General features: G+C 38.2%; 1 protein-coding gene across 1 annotated transcript in view; it reads left to right on the top strand.

The window, feature by feature from the left end:
* CFAP46 (cilia and flagella associated protein 46) overlaps nt 1–19,664 on the top strand; it is a 149,352-nt gene that overhangs the window by 105,876 nt on the left and 23,812 nt on the right. The window contains exons 39-49 of the mRNA XM_077822155.1: nt 321–456; nt 5,775–5,963; nt 7,869–8,057; nt 9,650–9,784; nt 11,010–11,189; nt 12,141–12,311; nt 12,997–13,094; nt 13,972–14,051; nt 14,739–14,920; nt 17,300–17,421; nt 17,868–17,950. Of these exons, the coding sequence (XP_077678281.1) occupies nt 321–456; nt 5,775–5,963; nt 7,869–8,057; nt 9,650–9,784; nt 11,010–11,189; nt 12,141–12,311; nt 12,997–13,094; nt 13,972–14,051; nt 14,739–14,920; nt 17,300–17,421; nt 17,868–17,950 (1,565 nt within the window). The remainder of the gene's footprint in view (nt 1–320; nt 457–5,774; nt 5,964–7,868; nt 8,058–9,649; nt 9,785–11,009; nt 11,190–12,140; nt 12,312–12,996; nt 13,095–13,971; nt 14,052–14,738; nt 14,921–17,299; nt 17,422–17,867; nt 17,951–19,664) is intronic.

The following is a 19,664-nucleotide window of genomic DNA, read 5'->3' on the forward strand; positions in this document are numbered from 1 at the left end:
CTGGGAGAATGGGAAGAATAAAGCCAGCTACGCTAGCTTTATGCCACGGGAGCATACCTTCTGGCAGAAGACTCTCCAGCTATCCATTTAGGGCAGCTTTAAGTCCTCTTTATGTTGCAGAAGGGACTTAACCTGTTCCAAGAATAAGGCCTTTAAAAAATTAATGCTTAAATATTTACTTTTTGTATTTGAGTCTTAAACAATATACACAAACAATGCAAGTTAGTTGTTCATTGAGCATTTTGAATATTTATAGCATTATAGAAGTAATAATCTTTTATACTACTACTCTTGTAAAACTCTGTTTTGCTTTTTTACAGAACAATTGCAACACATACAGAAGATGAAGAAGAAAAACATAGTTGTTATCTAGATGCATACAAGTTAGCTCAGAGAGCAGTATATGAAGAAGAAGAAGTGTTTAACAATATCTGGAGCTTGCTTCCACTTCACGAGGTAAATGGGATACTTTTACTGTATGCGAGATCTGTTCAATTAGGATTATTATTAATTGTATTACAGAAATTTCTGCAATCCCCATCTGAGATGGTGCCCCATTGTGGCAGGCAGGGAACAAAGTGAGAAACAATCTCTGCCCAAACAATCTCTGCCCTATTTAGATTCTAAATAGACAAGACATAAAAAAGATGGAAGGGAAAATGGCGACACAGAGAGATGAGATGATTTGTCTAAAGCAGGGGTGGGCAAACCTTTTGATCTGAGGGCCACATAGGGTTTTGGAAATTGTATGGATGGCTGGTTAGGGGAGGCTGTGCCTCCCCAAACAGCTAGGTGTAGCCCGGCCCCCACTTCCTATCTCCCTCCCCCCTGCTTCTCGCCCCCTGATGTGCCTCCACCCCCTGTTCCTTGTCCCCTGACTACCCCCCACTGCCCCATCCAAACCCCCCCCGCCCGTCATTCCTGACTGCCCCCTGGAACCCCTGCTCCTGACTGCCCCCCACTGCCCCATCCAACCCCTCCTCCTTCCTGACTGCTCCCCCAGGACCCCTGCTCCCATTCAACCCCCCCATTCCCCGCCCTCTGATGTCCCAAACACTATCCACACCCCCATCCCCTGAACTCCCCAGCCCTCTATCCAACCCCCCGCCCTCCCTGCCCCCTTACCACGCTGTCTGGAGCACCGGTGGCTGGTGGTGCTGCAGCCGTGCTCGCCCCCTGGAACCAGCCATGCCACCGTGCAGCACAGAGCACCGGGTCAGGCCAGGTTCTGCAGCTGCGCTGCCCCAGGAGCTCGCAGCCCCACCACCCAGAGCATTGTGCGGGCAGCTCAGTGAGCTGAGGCTGCGGGAGAGGGGCCGAGGGCGAGCCGGCCGGGCAGGAGGGTCCCGCGGGCTGGATGTGGCCCACGGGCTGTAGTTTGCCCACCTCTGGTATAAAGTCACACAGCAAGCCACTGGCAGAGCTGGGAATCAAATCTAGGTCTCCATAGTCACAGTCCAGTGCCCTGTCCACTAAGCACTACTGCCAATCCTGTTTCCTGGAAATCCTGTTGTAATATTTTTACACCAATAGCATTCTTTGTAAAATTTGACTGGAAATTAGATACTAGCATTGCAAATATATTCTTTCTTTTGAAGTAAGCTAATTTCCCACTTATTTTTTCAGCATTTAATTCTAATATTTATCCAGATACTAAAGAAATCAATCAAAAACAGAACTACCTGAATATGACATTATTCTCACAAACATTCACTATAAATCCATCATAAATTTGAAACCCTGCATAATAAACTACAGCAAACTTGAGGAAGAAAAAGCAAATTAGGAATGCCAACTAATAGACATTCTAAAAGATAAACGATTGTTTGACGCAAACCTTTCAAAAGAAAAAATATGACATTTACAATGAAAAATCATCATAACTCAGATTAAAAAAAACTAAAAGGAATTTGTATTGACAGTTTTTGATCAGGCTGTAAACCAGTTCACCAGAGTTCAATAAATGATTTGTCAGATAATGAAAATAAAAAAAGTTGAAATTAATTTTTTTTAAAAATGAGCACAGGATAAATTTGTCACAAAATTTAAAAGACTTTATTTTATTTTATGCTTCATATAAGGCAGAAAAGAAAAAATTCCCATGTGAAACTGAATTTCTCATTTATCCCAATTCTAAATATTATGGGCTAGATTCTTCAGCTCACTCTGCTTCCTTTGTGCCACTTGAGTAGCACAGTATGGCCAGCCCCTGCTCACAACTACCAGCTAGAAATGCATGCTAATGGACATGGAGCAAGGATAGCTAGTTCCTACACCTCCCTCCCTGCAGCTCCCAGTTCATGCCAGGGATCCCAGCTAGCAGATCTCTGGGGACTACTTATAGCTGCCAAAAGTTAGAGTAGTCTCCAGGCTGTTGTAACCTGCACTGGGCAGGGGCAAAAAAACAGGGAGCCCAAACTTCCCCAGTTCCCTCCACTATAGACTATCTGCCCTCCCCCAACACACCACCTTCTAATCTGTGAGGTGAAAAATGTGCTTAGGTATTCAAAGGAGTATTATTATATTTGCCTAACCCAGTGTTATGCCTGATTGTTTGAGACTCAGAAGTCTTTTACCAGCAGAGCACATGAAACCAAGTTTTCCTCTTAAATACCATAACTTCAGTTTGTCATTTCTTCACTTTCATTATGAAACGAGAAACCAGATTCCATCCATAGTTTACTTCTGTGCAACTCTAATGAAGGGTCCACACAGAAAGTTAGTGTGTGGCGCTCTAGTGTAAGGTTGATTGACACCCCTTTGTGTCACGCACTAACTGTTTGTTTAGACAGCGGTTAGTGTTGCACATGTGTAATTGCGAGCAGAATTGGCCCTTAGTACAGAGTAAATATTTAGGTCCTAATCCTGCAAATGGATCTATACGAGGGTAAGAATCCTCCCCCACCTTTCCCTCCAGAAGTCTGACACTGAGATAAGTTGACTTTTGCTAGTACTTCTAAAAATGGTACAGATAGCATATTTTTGAAGAATAGCTGCTTTCATTTGTCCAAGTTGTTTTTAGCCCATAGACACATTTCTGCTGTTAAATGATAAATTATGATGGACACCACAGTTGGCTTAAAAGAAAAGGAGTACTTGTGGCACCTTAGAGACTAACAAATTATTTGCGCATAAGCTTTCATGAACTACAGCTCACTTCATCGGATGCGTGCAGTGGAAAATACAGTGGGGAGATTTTATATACACAGAGAACATGAAACAATGGGTGTTACCATACACACTGTAACGAGAGTGATCAGGTAAGGTGAGCTATTACCAGCAGGAGAGGAAAAAAAAACTTTTGTAGTGATAATCAAGGTGGGCCATTTCCAGCAGATGAAGTGAGCTATAACTCACGAAAGCTTATGCTCAAATAAATTTGTTCGTCTCTAACATGCCACAAGTACTCCTTTTCTTTTTGCGGATACAGTCTAATACGGCTGCTACTCTGAAACCACAGTTAGTTGTTACTTGGCTAAAGCACTTCCCTGGCTAAGACAGTACCAAGAAGAATTGTGCTTCCCTGCTGTGGGGGCTTACTCTGCTAGAATTGTCTAGATCAGCTAGAAGTGAAATGTCAAGGAAGGGAAGTAAGCATTGTGTTGGGTATTAGGAAATATATCCCTTTTTCTTTTTGAACTAGCATACAGTAAGTTATTAGGTGAGAAATATACCCTTCTGTATGGTTTGTCATGATATAAAAATAATATCTAGATCTGTCAGAAATATATAGGATAAGGGAAGACCATTATATAGTTACCTAACTAGTCAAAATGGGTCACTCCCTAATACTATGAATGCACAGTGGGATAAACCCTAAAATAAGACACAGATAAGAACTAAAGACGATTATAAACTTCACCACTTTCTATTCCCAAGTGCAAGGTCCATTTCTTTGATCTTACTTTGTCTAACAAATACAGAGCTGCTGAAAAGTGCTCAGATACTGTAGCGATAAGTACAGTAACTCCTCACTTAAAGTCGTCCCAGTTAACGTTGTTTCATTGTTACGTTGCTGATCAATTAGTGAACATGTTTGTTTAAAGTTGTGCAATGCTCCCTTATAACGTGGTTTGGCAGCCACCTGCTTTGTCCACTGCTTGCAGGAAGAGCAGCCCATTGGAGCTAACTGGTGGTGGCTTGGAGCTAGGGTGGACCGGCAGCCCCCCTATCAGCTCCCCGTTTCCTGTGTGGCAGCCGCCCAGCAGGCTATCAATTGCCATGGACTGCGCTTGCTCTCTGCCTTGGAGCTGCTCCCCGGAGCCTCCTGCTTGCTGTGCGGGGGGGGGGGGGGGAAGGGGGCTAATGTCAGGGTGTCCCCCTGTTCCTGCACCCCACTTACCCCATTTCCATAGAACCGGGGGGGGGGGACACGACAGGGTTCAGGACAGAGGGAGCTTCCTGGCAGCAGCTTCTGTCTCAACTTGCTGATCTACTTAAAAGGCAGTGGGGTCAGCGTACTTAAAGTGGCAATGCGCATCTCTCTCTCTCTCACACACACACACTGTGTGTGTCTCTGTCTGCCATGCTGTCTCCCCTCCCTCCATTCGTGCTCCCTTGTAGAGTGTGAAGTTACATTAACAACAATGGGTTAACCCCTGAGGGCTCAGCTGATTGCTAGTGCATCATTTAGCAGTAAGGCATCCCCTGGGAAATATCCCACCCTCTGACTTTACCACCTCAACCAAGCTTCACAATCATCATCACTATGTACCAGTATTAAATTGTTTGTTTAAAACTTATACTGTGTGTGTGTATGTGTGTGTGTGTGTGTGTGTGTATATATATATATATATATATAGTCTTTTGTCTGGTGAAAAAAATTTCCCCGGAACCTAACCCACCCCATTTACATTAATTCCTATGGGGATATTGGATTCGCTTAGCATCGTTTAGTTTAAAGTCACATTTTTCAGGAATATAACTACAGCGTTAAGCAAGGAGTTATTGTATGGGGCAAAAATCTCCACAGAATAGAGCAGGATACATTAAAAAAAATCAAAGATCTAGTTGAAAAGGGATGCATGTGTGTCAGTCAGTCCCTTCTATTTGGCCAGTGATGCAGCTCTGGATACCTTGCTTGTCCAGTTCTCCCACAGGTTTCTCCATGATTTTTCCTTTGTGACTTCTTACATGTGGAAAAATTTTTGTGAGGTGGTCTGAAATGCCACTATCCTCTGACCTCGCCTGAAGACCCACTTCTACTGTGATGCAAATGATTTTGGCAAGGATATGAAGAATTTCAGGATAGTCTGTATATTTTTGTGTATAAAAATAAAGTAGGTTGTATTATCTAGATGAGGGCAGTTGCTCCCTGGCCACTTTACTTGTCCATTGTACCCTTATTTCTTTCCCTGCTTTATTATTTTCATAGAAATATGTCAGTGTGCTATAATGTAGTGATCTCATTATTATTTATTTAAAATGTGTGCCTCAAATAATTAAAGGAGTTCTGAAATTCTAACTTTAATCCAATAAATTAACAAAAATATTAACACTGTATATTTAAAGATAGGTCGGGCGTGGTGGCATGTGCCTGTAATCCCAGCTGCTTGGGAGACTGAGGCTGGCGGATTGCTCGGGTTGTGAGCTGCGGTGCACTATGCTGATCAGATGTCCAGAGCCACTGACAGCCTGGCCAGCAGGTGGCTGAAGGACTGGCTAGAACAATGCGACTGATGTGTTGCGATCAGTGTTCTCTCTGTGAGGGCTGATGGACCAATCGATTACGGTGATTTAAAGATGGACTTCCACTCAATTTTTTTATATTTCAGATTAGAAATATTAGTATGCCATTAATGAGACGGCTTGCTAATCTGAAGCTAAGCTTTGTGGAAATTAATTTGGATATTCTTCATCTTGTTAATGCGGAAAAAAAGCGGAAAGAGCTGAGAGAGGGATCATTTAATCAAGTTGTTGAAGAATTTGTCAGGTTAACACCTGATAGTGCTTCTGTGGAACAGGTAATTACATATGATCCTTCCTGTGATTTAACTATAAATGTTATATTTAAAAAAAAATCCTTGTGTTAGGCTAGAGGGATCGCCTTAGCTAACAATTAATAACTGATTAATAACTTCTAAACAGGAGAAAGGGCTGGCAAATCTTTCATTTGAATACGGGGGCACAGAATATTCAAGTATGGGTTTTCACTACCTTGTTAAGACCTTGCCTGTTCTCTGTGCCAAAAAGGCTCTTGTCTCTCCAAGGCAAAGGCTTAAGGATTATTGTCAGAAGTAAAAGTTGAGTGAAATTGAGCTGTCTTCACTGAACTACATTTTCCCCATTAAATCACACTCTTTTCACCACCCATACACATAATATGACTGCAGCATTGTACTTCATCCTTAAGGCCCTTCATTTTCAGTTTTTTACTGAGAAATTCCCAGGTTTTTAAAAAAACAATTCGGTTTTTTTACAGATTTTTTCATCTGAATTTTGGACCACTCAACAACATGAAAATACTGATTATTTTAAGAAAATCCAATATATTTCATTAGGTTTGTTAATAATAAATTAGTCTTAGTAGAAATGTAGGGCTGTCCGTTAAAGTAAGGCAATGTAATGGAAGATACACACACATGCACATGTATATGTTCTATTAATATACTTCATGAAATAAACCACAGTATTTAACTACTTTTACTTTCAGAGCTGTTACTTTTTTCTATTTGTTGCTTTTTTTCTGTCCTCCCATTCCGGAATATTAACCCCAAAATTTACCCTGAAAACCATGAAGTTAACTTTGTGCACCGATTTTCACTCATTTTTCAATATTTGTAATAAACCTGAATAGAAAGGCCTTTGTTCATCTTCCACCTAATAGTCCCAATCAACGCTCCTGCTGTAAACTGTCTGCTATGAATCCTCATAAATACTGCATCACTGGCCACCCAGTACCTCCAGGTATAGTGCTTACTATAGTGAGTTTAGAGGATCAACCCCTAAATTAACCCCTGCTCTTTTGGCTAGGTTATCTGAATGGTGTAAGTGGGCATAGCTCCATTTAAGTAGATGGATCTACACTGGTTCACCGTAGTTGAGAATCTGGCCCTCTGACACTGTCTACTCTTACTAGTCCATTAGTGAGTATATGAAGTTAACCTTGCACACTCCAGAAAGATATGTAGTTATTTTAAAAAAAAAAAGCAATGGTTCTGTACATAACAAGATCAGGATTGTTCTAAGAAACTAATACCTGGAAGCTGAAGCTAGACAAATTCATACCAGAAATAAGGTGCAAATTTTTAACAGTGAGGGTAATTCATCATTGAAACAACTTATCAAGAGATGTGGTGGATTCTCTGTCACTTGCAGTCTTTAAATCAGTATTGTATGTCTTTCTAAAAGACAGGCTATAACTTGTCCAGAAGGTATAGGCTTGATGTATGAAACACTTGGTGCAATTCTACACCATGCATTATGCAGGTGAGCAGAGATGATCAAAATTGTCCCATTTGGCCTTGAAAATTAACAGAGCCCTTGACATGCTTTGGTAAAGCAAATAGTGGAAATTAGTTTCCAATATTGATAATTTTGGAAATTCTCATATTTATAAATTTTAGTATATTGAATTTCAGCATTCAAAATAAAATAGATTTATTTTCTGTTTTCATTTTCTATTATTGCTTCAGGGTTCAAAAAAGGGAGGAATAGAGCTGAAACTATCTTTATGTTTTCAGAGAAAAGAAGGTTACATGAAGTTGAAGAATTAATTATTAGGTTTCACATGCAACCCCAAAACCCAATATTTCAAGCTAAAGAGCGATATAAATCTATGAATCGTTCATTCATTCATGATGTCTTAGAGAACATTTATTTTATATATGAAAATGTGACTTGATTTAACATATTTTTGATTTTACCAGGGATGGCTAGACATAGGACGGACTGTGGGTCACGTTGCGCTGGCTCAGTTAGCAAGTCTACAGAGTCTTTATACAGGATGTCCTGATATTAAAGCCAAGTACCTGTATCTCACTGGGAAAACTTTGCGTTTACTTGCAGTTAATGTGGACCCCTTAAATTCAGATATTTACTGGAATGAAACTGTTACGGTATGAATTTGGTTCTAAATTAAGATTATTAGATATATATTGATAAGTGCTTACTAGAATGTTGCTCTTTATGTACTGTTAATGCTTTTTTAATTGAGGAATAGACTGTGCAAATTAGTCAGAACCCATAGTTAAAGGAGCCTTGCCTTCCCCAGAGCTCCCAGGTGCACACCTTCGCCTGTGTTCTGCAGCCCCATGTGGCTGGCCACCTCTGCTGTAGCCCTGCTTCCTCACTCCCTTTGAGATGTGTTCCTGGGGGCTTGTCTAAACAAATGGTTAGTGCAGGACAAGCTGAGGAGTAAATCTGCAACACAGTAGCATGCCACACACTAACTGTCCATATGAACCCTGCTACTGCACACTAAAAGTTCTCTAGTGTAGTTTGATCTAATCCACTTTTAAATGGGAATAGGTCATTGCACACTAGGGAACTTTTAGCCAGGTCCACATGAACAGTTATTGAACAGCGCATTAGTGCACTGTAGATTTACATCCCATCTTGCCATGCACTGTTTGTGTGACAAATCCTGGGAGGGACTTAGCAGTCCGTGCTCTCCCAGAGCACAGGGTGTAAAATTGTGTATGTCTTTTGTATAGGCTGTGCAGTGAGAGGGAGACTTCTGTGCTTGTCTGTATGGGCCAGGCAGAATCTGATTCTGAATGAAAATATATAAAATGCAGTGAATGTTATTTGATAAGCTCAAGTTTACGTCTTTTTACAGTATTTTGACCACTGGGCGAAAAGAGTTGAGCCTCTTCAAATCCTGAATAAAAATGTTCATGAGACATGAATTGAGCAGAACATTTACCAGAATGTAAAATAGTGATGTCAGGGCCTGGAGGAGAAGGTTTTCTTTAACTCTTTCACCACTGCTTCCCCACTACATTACTATTACTAGTGTTGCCTACTATTGTGATTTTTATCATGTGTCTCATGATATTTGGTGTTTTCCTTAAAGCCCTAGCTCCTGGAGTTAAGGGAATATGTGAGAATCTGTTTTCATTTAAAAATATAAAAGTAAGGTTCTAGCTCTCATGGTTGTAGATGCATCCGATGAAGTGAGCTGTAGCTCATGAAAGCTTATGCTCAAATAAATTTGTTAGTCTCTAAAGTGCCACAAGTACTCCTTTTCTTTTTGCGAATACAGACTAACACGGCTGCTACTCTGAAACCTAGTTTTTTAGTATGAGTCCTTTTAACACTGCACTGTACCTGAGTAAGTACCTCATGCTCTGGTGGGCAGTTTATGTTCCACCATTAAAGTTAATAAAGTTGTGGTCTCCTGCTTAAAAATCCATCCCCATGTTTGTGTTTCATTCTCCTACGAGTCCTGATTAATGTTAGGTACTTAGCAGATTCATCACTATCACCTGCTAACCAGAGTTTAATGCCTCATAAACTTGCTAATTCACTTGATATTATAAAGGTATTATTGTGGTGAGATAGACCCTCTCTCCATTTTTAAGGCTGAAACTAGCTTCCTCTTTATCCAGCTGAATTTCACTCCTTCTAACTTAAAGCACAATAACTAATGCACTTAATTTTATTGGGATAGATATATTAATGAATCCTCTCTGTTTCTGGTGGGTAGGAAGAAACTCCATTAAACACCATGAAGCTTCCCACAACCAAAGCAGAATGCAATGAACGTGAAATGATAAGTAGCAGTTCTCCAATTAGTAAAAACCAACATGATGAGCAAAGGAAGAAAGCAAATGAATTAAAGGTATTTTACATAGATATTTATATAAATAACTTGAGGGCTTCCTTTTTATGCTGGGGCTGATTAGCCTTAGGGGTGAGGTGTTTTTAGCAAATGGAATCTGAGGCTGAAGAATGAGTGTTGTAGCAGAGTTCACTCTTACAGACAATTAACATTTTAATACTGAAGCTTTTAATTAAATATCCAAAGTAAAGAAGCAAACAGAAAATGGGGTTGGCAAGCTGCCAAAGGCATATTGTTCCAAATACAAGTTACAAAACCTGTTGGATTCTTCTTTCTTGTCACCTCCCCTGCTCTCCCTTCACATTTTCCTCTTCTTTCACTCTTACCCCTTTTCCCCATCTCCCTGGTTGCTACAGGTTAGCTAACCTCCTCTTCCCTAACTAGCTGTCATTTGGTTTAATTTGTATTCAGAACTGAGTTGGGACAGAGTGTCTGGGATTTGCACAATGTACAGTAAATAAACAAGGCAAACGTAAATGTGCCTGTTCTTCTTGTAAGAACTTTGAATTATAGGAGAGGAAACCCACTTGAGGAGAAGGGGGAATTGAGACTAAAGAGTTTTTAACTTGCCTGAGTGTGTACAATCCCATATTCTTTACTTTTGGCATATTTTTGGTACATTCTTGTTCTTGAACATTTTGAAGTTTTCTGCTTCAGGTGACTGGATCAAGAAGCTGGGCTGGTGTCTTTATTGCTGGCAAACAGCTTGAAAATTACACAAGCCAGTCAGAGTAGGAAGTTACTCTCATTCACAAGTGATTAGTGAGAAACAACTATAGTGATTATACATATGCCAGTAGTGTTGATTGGCTAATAATGACTGGCATTTTGGTATAATACTAGCTAGTACATATACATAATTGTAGATGTTTTATTGTAGACGTTTCTCTTTTAAAAGAAAAATATAAACTAAATTTTTAAGATTTGATGTTTTTAAAAAGAATAGTTTCATCGGTATAGCTCTCTACTAACTGATCATTCAGTCTAGTCTCTTGATTGCACACTATTAACTCTCACTGATGTTAATAGATATTAAATGTATTCCTTACAAGGAGACTAAACCTGTACAATTTTTCATCAAACTTTAAAAAAATACAATTATACAAGAACAAAACCAGATATTTCTGCCAAGATTGTAGTGATCAAAAATGCATCAATAATGTATTTATGTAATTTAACAAATATTTTAATGTAGAACATTTTTATTTTTATTTTTATTACTTAGAGAAAACGGATTTTGGCCCAAAGATACCTCTCTCAATCCAGTGAAGTTTTGCTTCAGTGCATGAATGTTGCATTCAGTAACAACATAATTGATATTCTGGCTGCTGCTAGTCTTGAAATCATTGAATGCATTGGACGATTTGATCCAGTTTCAAGTAGCCAGTTTTTGGCCCTTCATCAGGTAACACAACTGCTGCTTAAGTCCCTCTACAATATAAAAAAAGAGCTTTGAGTACCATAAGTAAATTTGTCTATTTGGATAGCATGACAACTGACCACTAACCCACTATGTAAGAACTAGGTAGTGGTATTATTATTAATAATAATTAAATATAAAATATGTTTGCTGATTTTAGTGGTTTTTGTCAGTGTATTATTGACATCTGACCATTGTAAAACCTTGATAATTTTCATAGTATGGACTTCAGGTTTTCACTGGTAGATACCATTATTGTATCATTTTACTATGAATAAAATATAATAAAATTAAATGAAAGAAAACTATACTGCATAAAAAGTGCAATTCTGCCCTCTAAAGTGATTGTAAAAATGGCTGGGTTTCTAGGATTGTGAAAATGATGCCCTGGGTTTCTGCATTCATTGTGTTAAAGCGGATTGGAAAATTTTACCTGTACATTTGGTTTGTCAGATTGATATCAACATCAGCATGTCTAACCCTTGGCATTGTTGACCATTTTCCAGCAACTAATTTTCAGGCTTCCTGAAGGTGGTTTAAGCTGTCTTCTTCTAGTTACTTTGTGTTTATAGTTACTAGATACTGAATTGCTGAAATAAATTTTTGCACACCTTTGGAAGTACTCTTCTGACACAATACCAGTGAGCCTGATTTGGAAGCCCAGGCTCCCATAAACTCATTAGATCTCTCCCTACCTCAGTGCAGGGAGGAGCGTTCCAGCAATCAGGACTGACGGAGAGATCAATTTCAGAAAGGAAATTAATAGCTAAGAAATCTTCCAGTCCTCATAATTTATCGCCAAAGCTTTTACACTGTTTTGTAACTGTAAATAATGGTAATATGTTTGCCATTTCATTTCACCTTTTATCTGACAAGCTTTTTCATAATATTTGTATGAAACATTTGGGAAAATAAATGAATATTAAAATATTACAGAGCTGTTCATCATCTATGATGATGAAGGATATCCTGCTAGCAGCCACTTCTAACACTAGCAGCTCTCAGCTGGCAGCACTATTGCATCTTCAACATCACTTAAAACAAAAAGGGGACATAACCAGTAATCTTCTCAAAAATGTGGAGCAGAGGCTAACTGCTACCTCAAAGGTAACTTTTTGAACAGTACTATATATGAGTGGAACGAAGTTGCTCTGGAGCAAAATAATGGCCCCTCCCTTTAATTCCTTTGGCCCTGGTCCTATAAACACTTATTTACATGGTTAATTTTAAGCATGTGAAAAGTTCCTTTCACTTAAACTAAAGTTAATCATATGTATTTAATTTTTTACAAGATTAGAGCTGTGATCTGCTCCTTTGGTAGGCAAAATGTTTGCTCCAGAAGATCTTATTCTTTCTCCCAAATTATACATTATTATGTATAATATTTGTACATATGTATTATAGTCTATACAGTTCCTTTTACAGAGGAGTATAAATGGTCCAGGTGTATATTCCTATGGAAATGCTTGAATTGCTTTTAGAAAGTATAAATGTTGAGTTGAAATATTTTGCTATTCCTTTCTACTGATAATATAAATCGGTTTCAGCATTTGGTAGTTTTTTAGCTTGATATGCAGTATAGTAGGCAAATAACTCATGTTAATGTTAGCCATGAATTATTGCTTTAACTTCATTTATTGTGCACTACACTATTCTTTTCTAAGTATGCCTTATGGAAATAACAGTGCCTTGTTTTTTGGAACTATTATAGATCAGTCTCTTGATGAATGCACTGTAAGTGTTGTTCATAAAAAGATAGCAAAAGTAATGTCAGTTTTAAATTATTGTACAGGCATGGGGAAATCTCTGTGTTCTTGCACAACATTTTAACATCATAAATGAATTGCCACCAAACTTCCATATACTCATTCTCCAGCATTCAAATGACAGGTATAAAACTTTATCATTTTGTTTTGTACAAACTTTATTTTCCTTTTCCCAAGTTATTTTGACTGTTTTTTATCTTTTACTTCTAATTATGTTGATTTTGTAATTTAGGGTAAGTGAACAAGTTCAGAAAAAATAAGAACTGACCAAAACTCAAACATGAACCTAAAGTCATTTTTAAGTTTCCACAGTGCTCTCTCTTTCTGTTCCTCAGGTGGACAGGAGAGAGCCAAAATCTTTAAAGTGGTCCACTTTACAGCCCCCATGTTTCACTATGCATCCCTATAGAGATTGTGGGAAGAGTGAGACTCAGTGACTGAAGGACCAGATGTGTATTAGTGAAAGTCTCTTAACAGAGAATCTTCTCCCCAAGCTTCCACACACACACTTGGGTGAAGTTTGCTTACAACTCTGCAGGCTCCCTGAAAGGAGAGATTTTCTTCCTTTTTTCATAAGGGTATATGTATACAGCATCTGGGAGAATGCTTTCCAATGCAGATAGACAGGCTTGAGCTATTGCACTAAAAATAGCAGTGTGGCCGTGGCCACTTCAATTAGCCACCCAAGTATAAGCCCACCCAACCCCGTGGGTACATAGTCAGCTAGCCCAAATTACTGCCCGTGGCCACACTGCTATTTTTAGCATGCTAGCTCAAGTAGAGCTAGTGCATCTGTCTACCCACTCTGGGACGCATCCTTCCAGCTGTTGTATAGACATACCCTGAGAAAGTGTCGGGGCGGGGGGAAAGGGGATGGACAAGAAAATTAGTGCAGCAATTCAAAGACCACCAGGGTAGTGGTAATTATTGCTTTGAAAGGCTGAAAGGTCTGAATATGTGAATAGTCAAATATTCCATTCTATTTTTATTGCTTTCCATAGATCAATGTTGTATAGTGCAATGATTGATAAGCCAAAACTCAGTAGCGGACAACAGAAAGGAAAACCAGGTCAGCCAATGGGTGAGTGTCTCTGTTTAGAAATAAAGTGATCAAAATGGTGATGTTAGGAGATCCATAGCTCTCACTGTTGCATTCAGTACAAGAAAATCCAACTCATGCTGTCAAGCAATGGATATAATTTTAAGACAGTGTGCTAAGGGGTATAGTCTTGTCTTGATACCTGGAAATTTATGTACATAAATCCCATTAATGCCTGTGGAAGTTATATGCATAACAGATGTACTGTTTCTGTGCTTATCACTAGTCCAAATTTACAATAACCTAATCGCGTTGGTTATGAGGGCCAAAAAATGGTCAAAGTCAGAATAATGGTTATTGTAAACTTTTTATTGTTATACCCTTCTTATAGGTCAGGTGTGATTTGTGTGTTTTAAAGTATTATATGTCATAATAATAAAATGCAAACACATCTTTAATAGCGTGGGGGAGAAATCATTTTTCTTGCAGCTCCAGGCAATGTGCTTTTAGATACTTGATTCTCTTTCTGCCACTGTGTCTCCAAGTTCAAGACAGACTTATATTACTGTTTTTTTCCTCGATATTGACCATACCTAAATAATTGTGCTGTTGTTTAATACTATATTTTAACCCTTTATATACTGGAATTATTCAAAGTGGAATATAAAAAAATCTGTGGCTATGTGGAAATTATTTTTTTAGAAAGAAATACTTTTTTTCTTTTATTAGTGCAGGCTAAAGTTTCTCGTTTTCCTGTGAATCCTGATACAATCTTGATTTTGTTGGGAAAAGTACATCTTTACAAACAGGAAAGGATGAACAATCTCCTCGGACAGGAAATAGAAAAGAAATTCCATGTAGAGAAAATTGACTTTCAAAAATGGCAAGAAACTACTCCCAAAATAGATATGGTAATATATTTGATTCAGGATTTTTATTTTTAAAATAGACATTAAAATATATACGGAAGATAAAACAAAAAGCTGGGCAAAATAGCCCTCATCTACAGTTTCTAACATTTATTTCAAATGCAACTTCTTATAAGCTCTGTAACTGTTATCTCCTGTGTATGCTCTACTTTGAAACTTACCGTTATTTTCTTTGCTCTAAATAATAGAGTGTTGTTCTGTTGTTGTTGTTGTTGAGATTTTTTTCAACAGTTTTGAACTTCCTTAACAATTTAGACTGATGGAATGTTGATGTAAAATGAGATTCATAATTTGTCCCCAAATGGAATATTGTCTATCTTAAGAGGTCTTCATTTATACTTATATATAAAAATTAGGGAAAAGGTTTTGAAAAGAAACTATAGGAGTTAGGTACCAAGCTCCCCCTTGGCTTTAATTCCCTTAGGCATTCCTGAAAATCATTAGGTCCCTATTAAGCCCTAATCCTGTGAAGATTTACATAGTGCTTAACCTTAAATAGTCAATGGAACTGCTCACAATACATAAAGTTAAAGCTCTTGCATAAGTAATTGCAGGATTGGGTCCTTAGTATGCATTCATTTGTGTTTAGATTGCAAGATCACAGGAAATTGATGTCAACTCAAGAACTCTGGCTTCATTAGATTAGATATGCTTTTACACACAGTAGTTAATTTTCTTACAGGCATACAATATGTGATGTACAAATGTCAAACTTTTTTCTTAATTTATAGCCTCCTAACAAAAGCACTGAAAAACATCTATAATTTAATAAAAAAGGTTGATCAAATAAATCTTTATCTGAGATTGTCAGTGTTTCATGTCCCGTGTGCAGCATAATAACATGAGAAGACTGCATGCTTGTAAAGCTGAAATGGTAGTTTATTTTAAAGCACCTATTTACAGATTTGCTGCAATTACAGCTAGCATTCAAGCCATTTGCACACAGACTGACTTCTTGGTGCCTTTTCCAGATACTTCTTTCCTGCAATCTGCACTTCTCCAAGTTTCATGGAGGTTGCTACATCACTACTAGTAAAAGCAGGCCTCTAGTAATTAGGTGACGATACATATGTAACTGGGTGATAAATAACATGTCTGAAACGAGAACCCTTGCTTTTTAAAAACTTTAAATGCTTATTTTTGGTTTTAAACAAATCTTTGAATACCACCAATAATCAGGAAGGAATTTTAAAACTAAAAGGAGAACCTTATCTTCCATCCCAGTGTCCCTCAGCAAAAATCCTGATTTAAGCTGGTGGGCAAAATATTGATGAATTTGTTTGTAGCCATAACCAGCCTTAGTTGTCATGGAGACCTATCTGATAATTATTTTGGTTTCCTCTCCTCTCCCTTCCTTTTGACCAATAAGGAATAGCAATAGCATGATAACATAGGTTAGAATGAACAAGGCCAGAGTTTTAAAACACTGGCCTCCATGTGTGCATATGAACTGTATGTATTCAGTTACCTATAATGACACTTGAAAGGCTAAGACCTGCCTGTTCAGTTAATAAATGCTGTCACTTGCCTGCAAAGGATAGAATTTACTTCACAGAACCCATCTGCTGCATGTGGATACGATAGCATTTATCAACTGTACATACAGACATTTAGTAGTTCATGCACACACATAGTTACACCCACACAAATGGAGACTGGGGTGAGATAGCTATAAAAATGGACCTTTCAGTGTAAAATTAAAATTGTATGTCTTTTTAACTTTTCCTTTCTATGCTATTCAATTATTTCCCTCTTCCTTTTATTTCTAATCTACTTTCTCCCTCCTCTGTCCATTTCTTCTTTCACCTCCTTTCATCTTTGCCTGTCAGTTCTCTTCCCATCTGTTTTCCTCAGCCTGTTTGAGTCCCTCATCAGCCTCTCTCCCTCTGCGGCCATACCTTTTCTCTACTACTCCCACCTACTATTCACATTTCCCCTTTCTTACTTTTCCTTCCTTGATTTGTGCCATCACTTTACTTCTGTCTTTTTCTGGTCTTCTCTCTTCTTTCTCCTCCTCCTCCTTCCAGCTAGCTTCTTTACAGCAATTCAAGTGTCATTCAGTATAAAGTATTTGTAGCTAAAATATCTTATTTTATATCCCCAGGCATTATTGCACTGATTCTTGCATTAGAGAAGGGATTTCAACAAAATGCTGACATTAATAAAGCATTCAGAGAGAGCAATTTTAAAACATAATTAATTCAGTGATTTAAGGGAAATTGTTTATTTTAATATTATGATGTTTCAATTAGTTACAAATTATGATGATTCAATTTAGCCCTGATTAACCTATTGTACTTCCCATCTTTGTTGTCATTTAACTTTGTAAGCATTCCAATGATTTTTTTATTTGTATGATAGAATCTAACAGAAAACATAAATGAAAATGAGAAAAATTTTACATCAGATTTCTGTGATATTTTAAAAGCCATGGAAGAATATCTGAAACCAGTTTTGCCAGTATTTGATTTTACTGATTTTAGGTAAGATTTTTACAAATGTTTGATCATCTCCTTTCCTAAATCATATTAAAATTAACATTAAAAATATTTATGAAGTTAGTTCCTGATCCTGCAAAAACATACACACATGCTTAGTTTTAAGAAGGAATAGTCCCATGAAAGGAACTACTTATGTTCTTAAAGGTAACATATGTAAGTCTTTGCAGGATCAGGTCTTAAATAGGATTAATGGCCATCACTGTTAAATGTTACTGTATAACAAAAGTTATATAGTGTTAAAATCAGAGTTGAAACATTATCATTAAACTATTTAAGGCTTGCATTTTCCAAGGAACGTAAGGGAGGTAGGCCCTCCAACATCCACTAAATTTCAATGACATTGAGACACTTATTTCCTTCACAATGCTTTGAAAATTCAAGTTTGCCATGATATATGTAGTATTTTGAGATATAATTCTTATTTTCAGACAGCAGAGTCCATCAGTATCAACAGCAGAATCAGGAAAAACAAAAGCCAAAGATAAGGAGACAAAACATACTGGATTACAAGGTATGTCATATCTAGAAAATAATATGTAGGGACAAATTTTGAAATATTGACACACAACCCCCCCCTCCGGCAACAGTTTGTAAGTACAAATAGTTGTAAGTGCAATTTAGGCCATTTACCGGACATGTCCAGGTAGTTGATTATGCCTGCAAAATAGCTGCTTAGATTATCCACTGCTTTCAAAGCTGCACAAGCCCATAGCAAGACAATCTATTTGGGAGAAAAGATGACCCATTGCAGAAGGTCAAAAAGAGAGAACTTCTCTGGGATCCATCAGTCTCCTTATTCATCTTCTCCTCCACTCTTCTAGGCTGTGGGGGTCCTCACAGTCTGTATGACTTAGTACAGTCCTAGGCTTGGCCTATACTGAAAAGTGACAGTGGCATAGGTATTTTGGTCAGAGGTGTGAAAAAAAACACACCCCTGACCAACATAGTTCTGTCAAGAAAAACCTAGTGTGGATGCAGCTATGCCGATGGAAGATAGTCTTCGCTATGTTTCAGAGTAGCAGCCGTGTCCACATATCTATTCGGGGGACACCATCATAGGGCCTAATCACATCAGCCACACTATCAGAGGCTCGTGCACCTACGCATCTACTAATGTGATATATGCCATCATATGCCAGCCATGCCCCTCTGCCATGTACATTGGCCAAACTGGACAGTCTCTACATAAAAGAATAAATGGACACAAATCAGACGTCAAGAATTATAACATTCAAAAACCAGTCGGAGAACACTTCAGTCTCTTTGGTCACTCGATTACAGACCTAAAAGTGGCAATTCTTCAACAAAAAAACTTCAAAAACAGACTCCAAGGAGAGACTGCTGAATTGGAATTAATTTGCAAACTGGGTACAATTAATTTAGGCTTGAATAAAGACTGGGAGTGGATGTGTCATTACACAAAGTAAAACTCTTTCCCCATGTTTATTTCCCCTCCTACTGTTCTTGTATAGTGCTGGAAATGTCCCACCTTGATTATCACTACAAAAGGTTCCTCCTCCTCCCCCTGCTCTCCTGCTGGTAATAGCTCACCTTTCCTGATCACTCTTGTTCAGTCTGTATGGTAACACCCATTGTTTCATGTTCTCTGTGTATATAAAATCTCCCCACTATATTTTCCACTGTATGCATCCGATTAAGTGATCTGTAGCTCACGAAAGCTTATGCTCTAATAAATTTGTTAGTTTCTTAGTCTTAGCTAAGTAGATGGATGCAGTGTCTACACTACAGCTTAGGTCAGAATAACTTATGTTGCTCAGGCTTGTGAATAAATCACCCCCCTGAGCAACATAAATTACACTGACATAAGCATCAGTGTGGACAGCACTATGTCAGTGGGAGAGCCACAGTTACAAGAAAGTAAGTAACCATTTTGTTTTGTTTCATACACAAAGGTACTGCTGTCTTTGGATAACAGCTCCTTTGAAAGTGTACTCTGACTGAAATTCATTTAACTTGCCTTTTTGTTAGGATGTTGCATGTCAGAATGGGCAAGTCTGTACATTTCCTAATATTATTCCCATGTTGGAAACTGCATATATGTCAAATTCATGTGACATTGCTTGAGGGACAATATGGTTGTTCATGAGGTACTTTCTCCTCTGAAGGAGGAATAGGCTCCACAAATGCATATCCTAAGAACTTCGCAGAGCCTCTCTTTGGATGAAGAGAATTATCCAGATTATTATTGAATTATTAATATTAAA

The sequence above is a fragment of the Eretmochelys imbricata genome, chromosome 7, assembly GCF_965152235.1.
Source record: "Eretmochelys imbricata isolate rEreImb1 chromosome 7, rEreImb1.hap1, whole genome shotgun sequence".
Lineage (NCBI taxonomy): Eukaryota > Metazoa > Chordata > Testudines > Cheloniidae > Eretmochelys > Eretmochelys imbricata.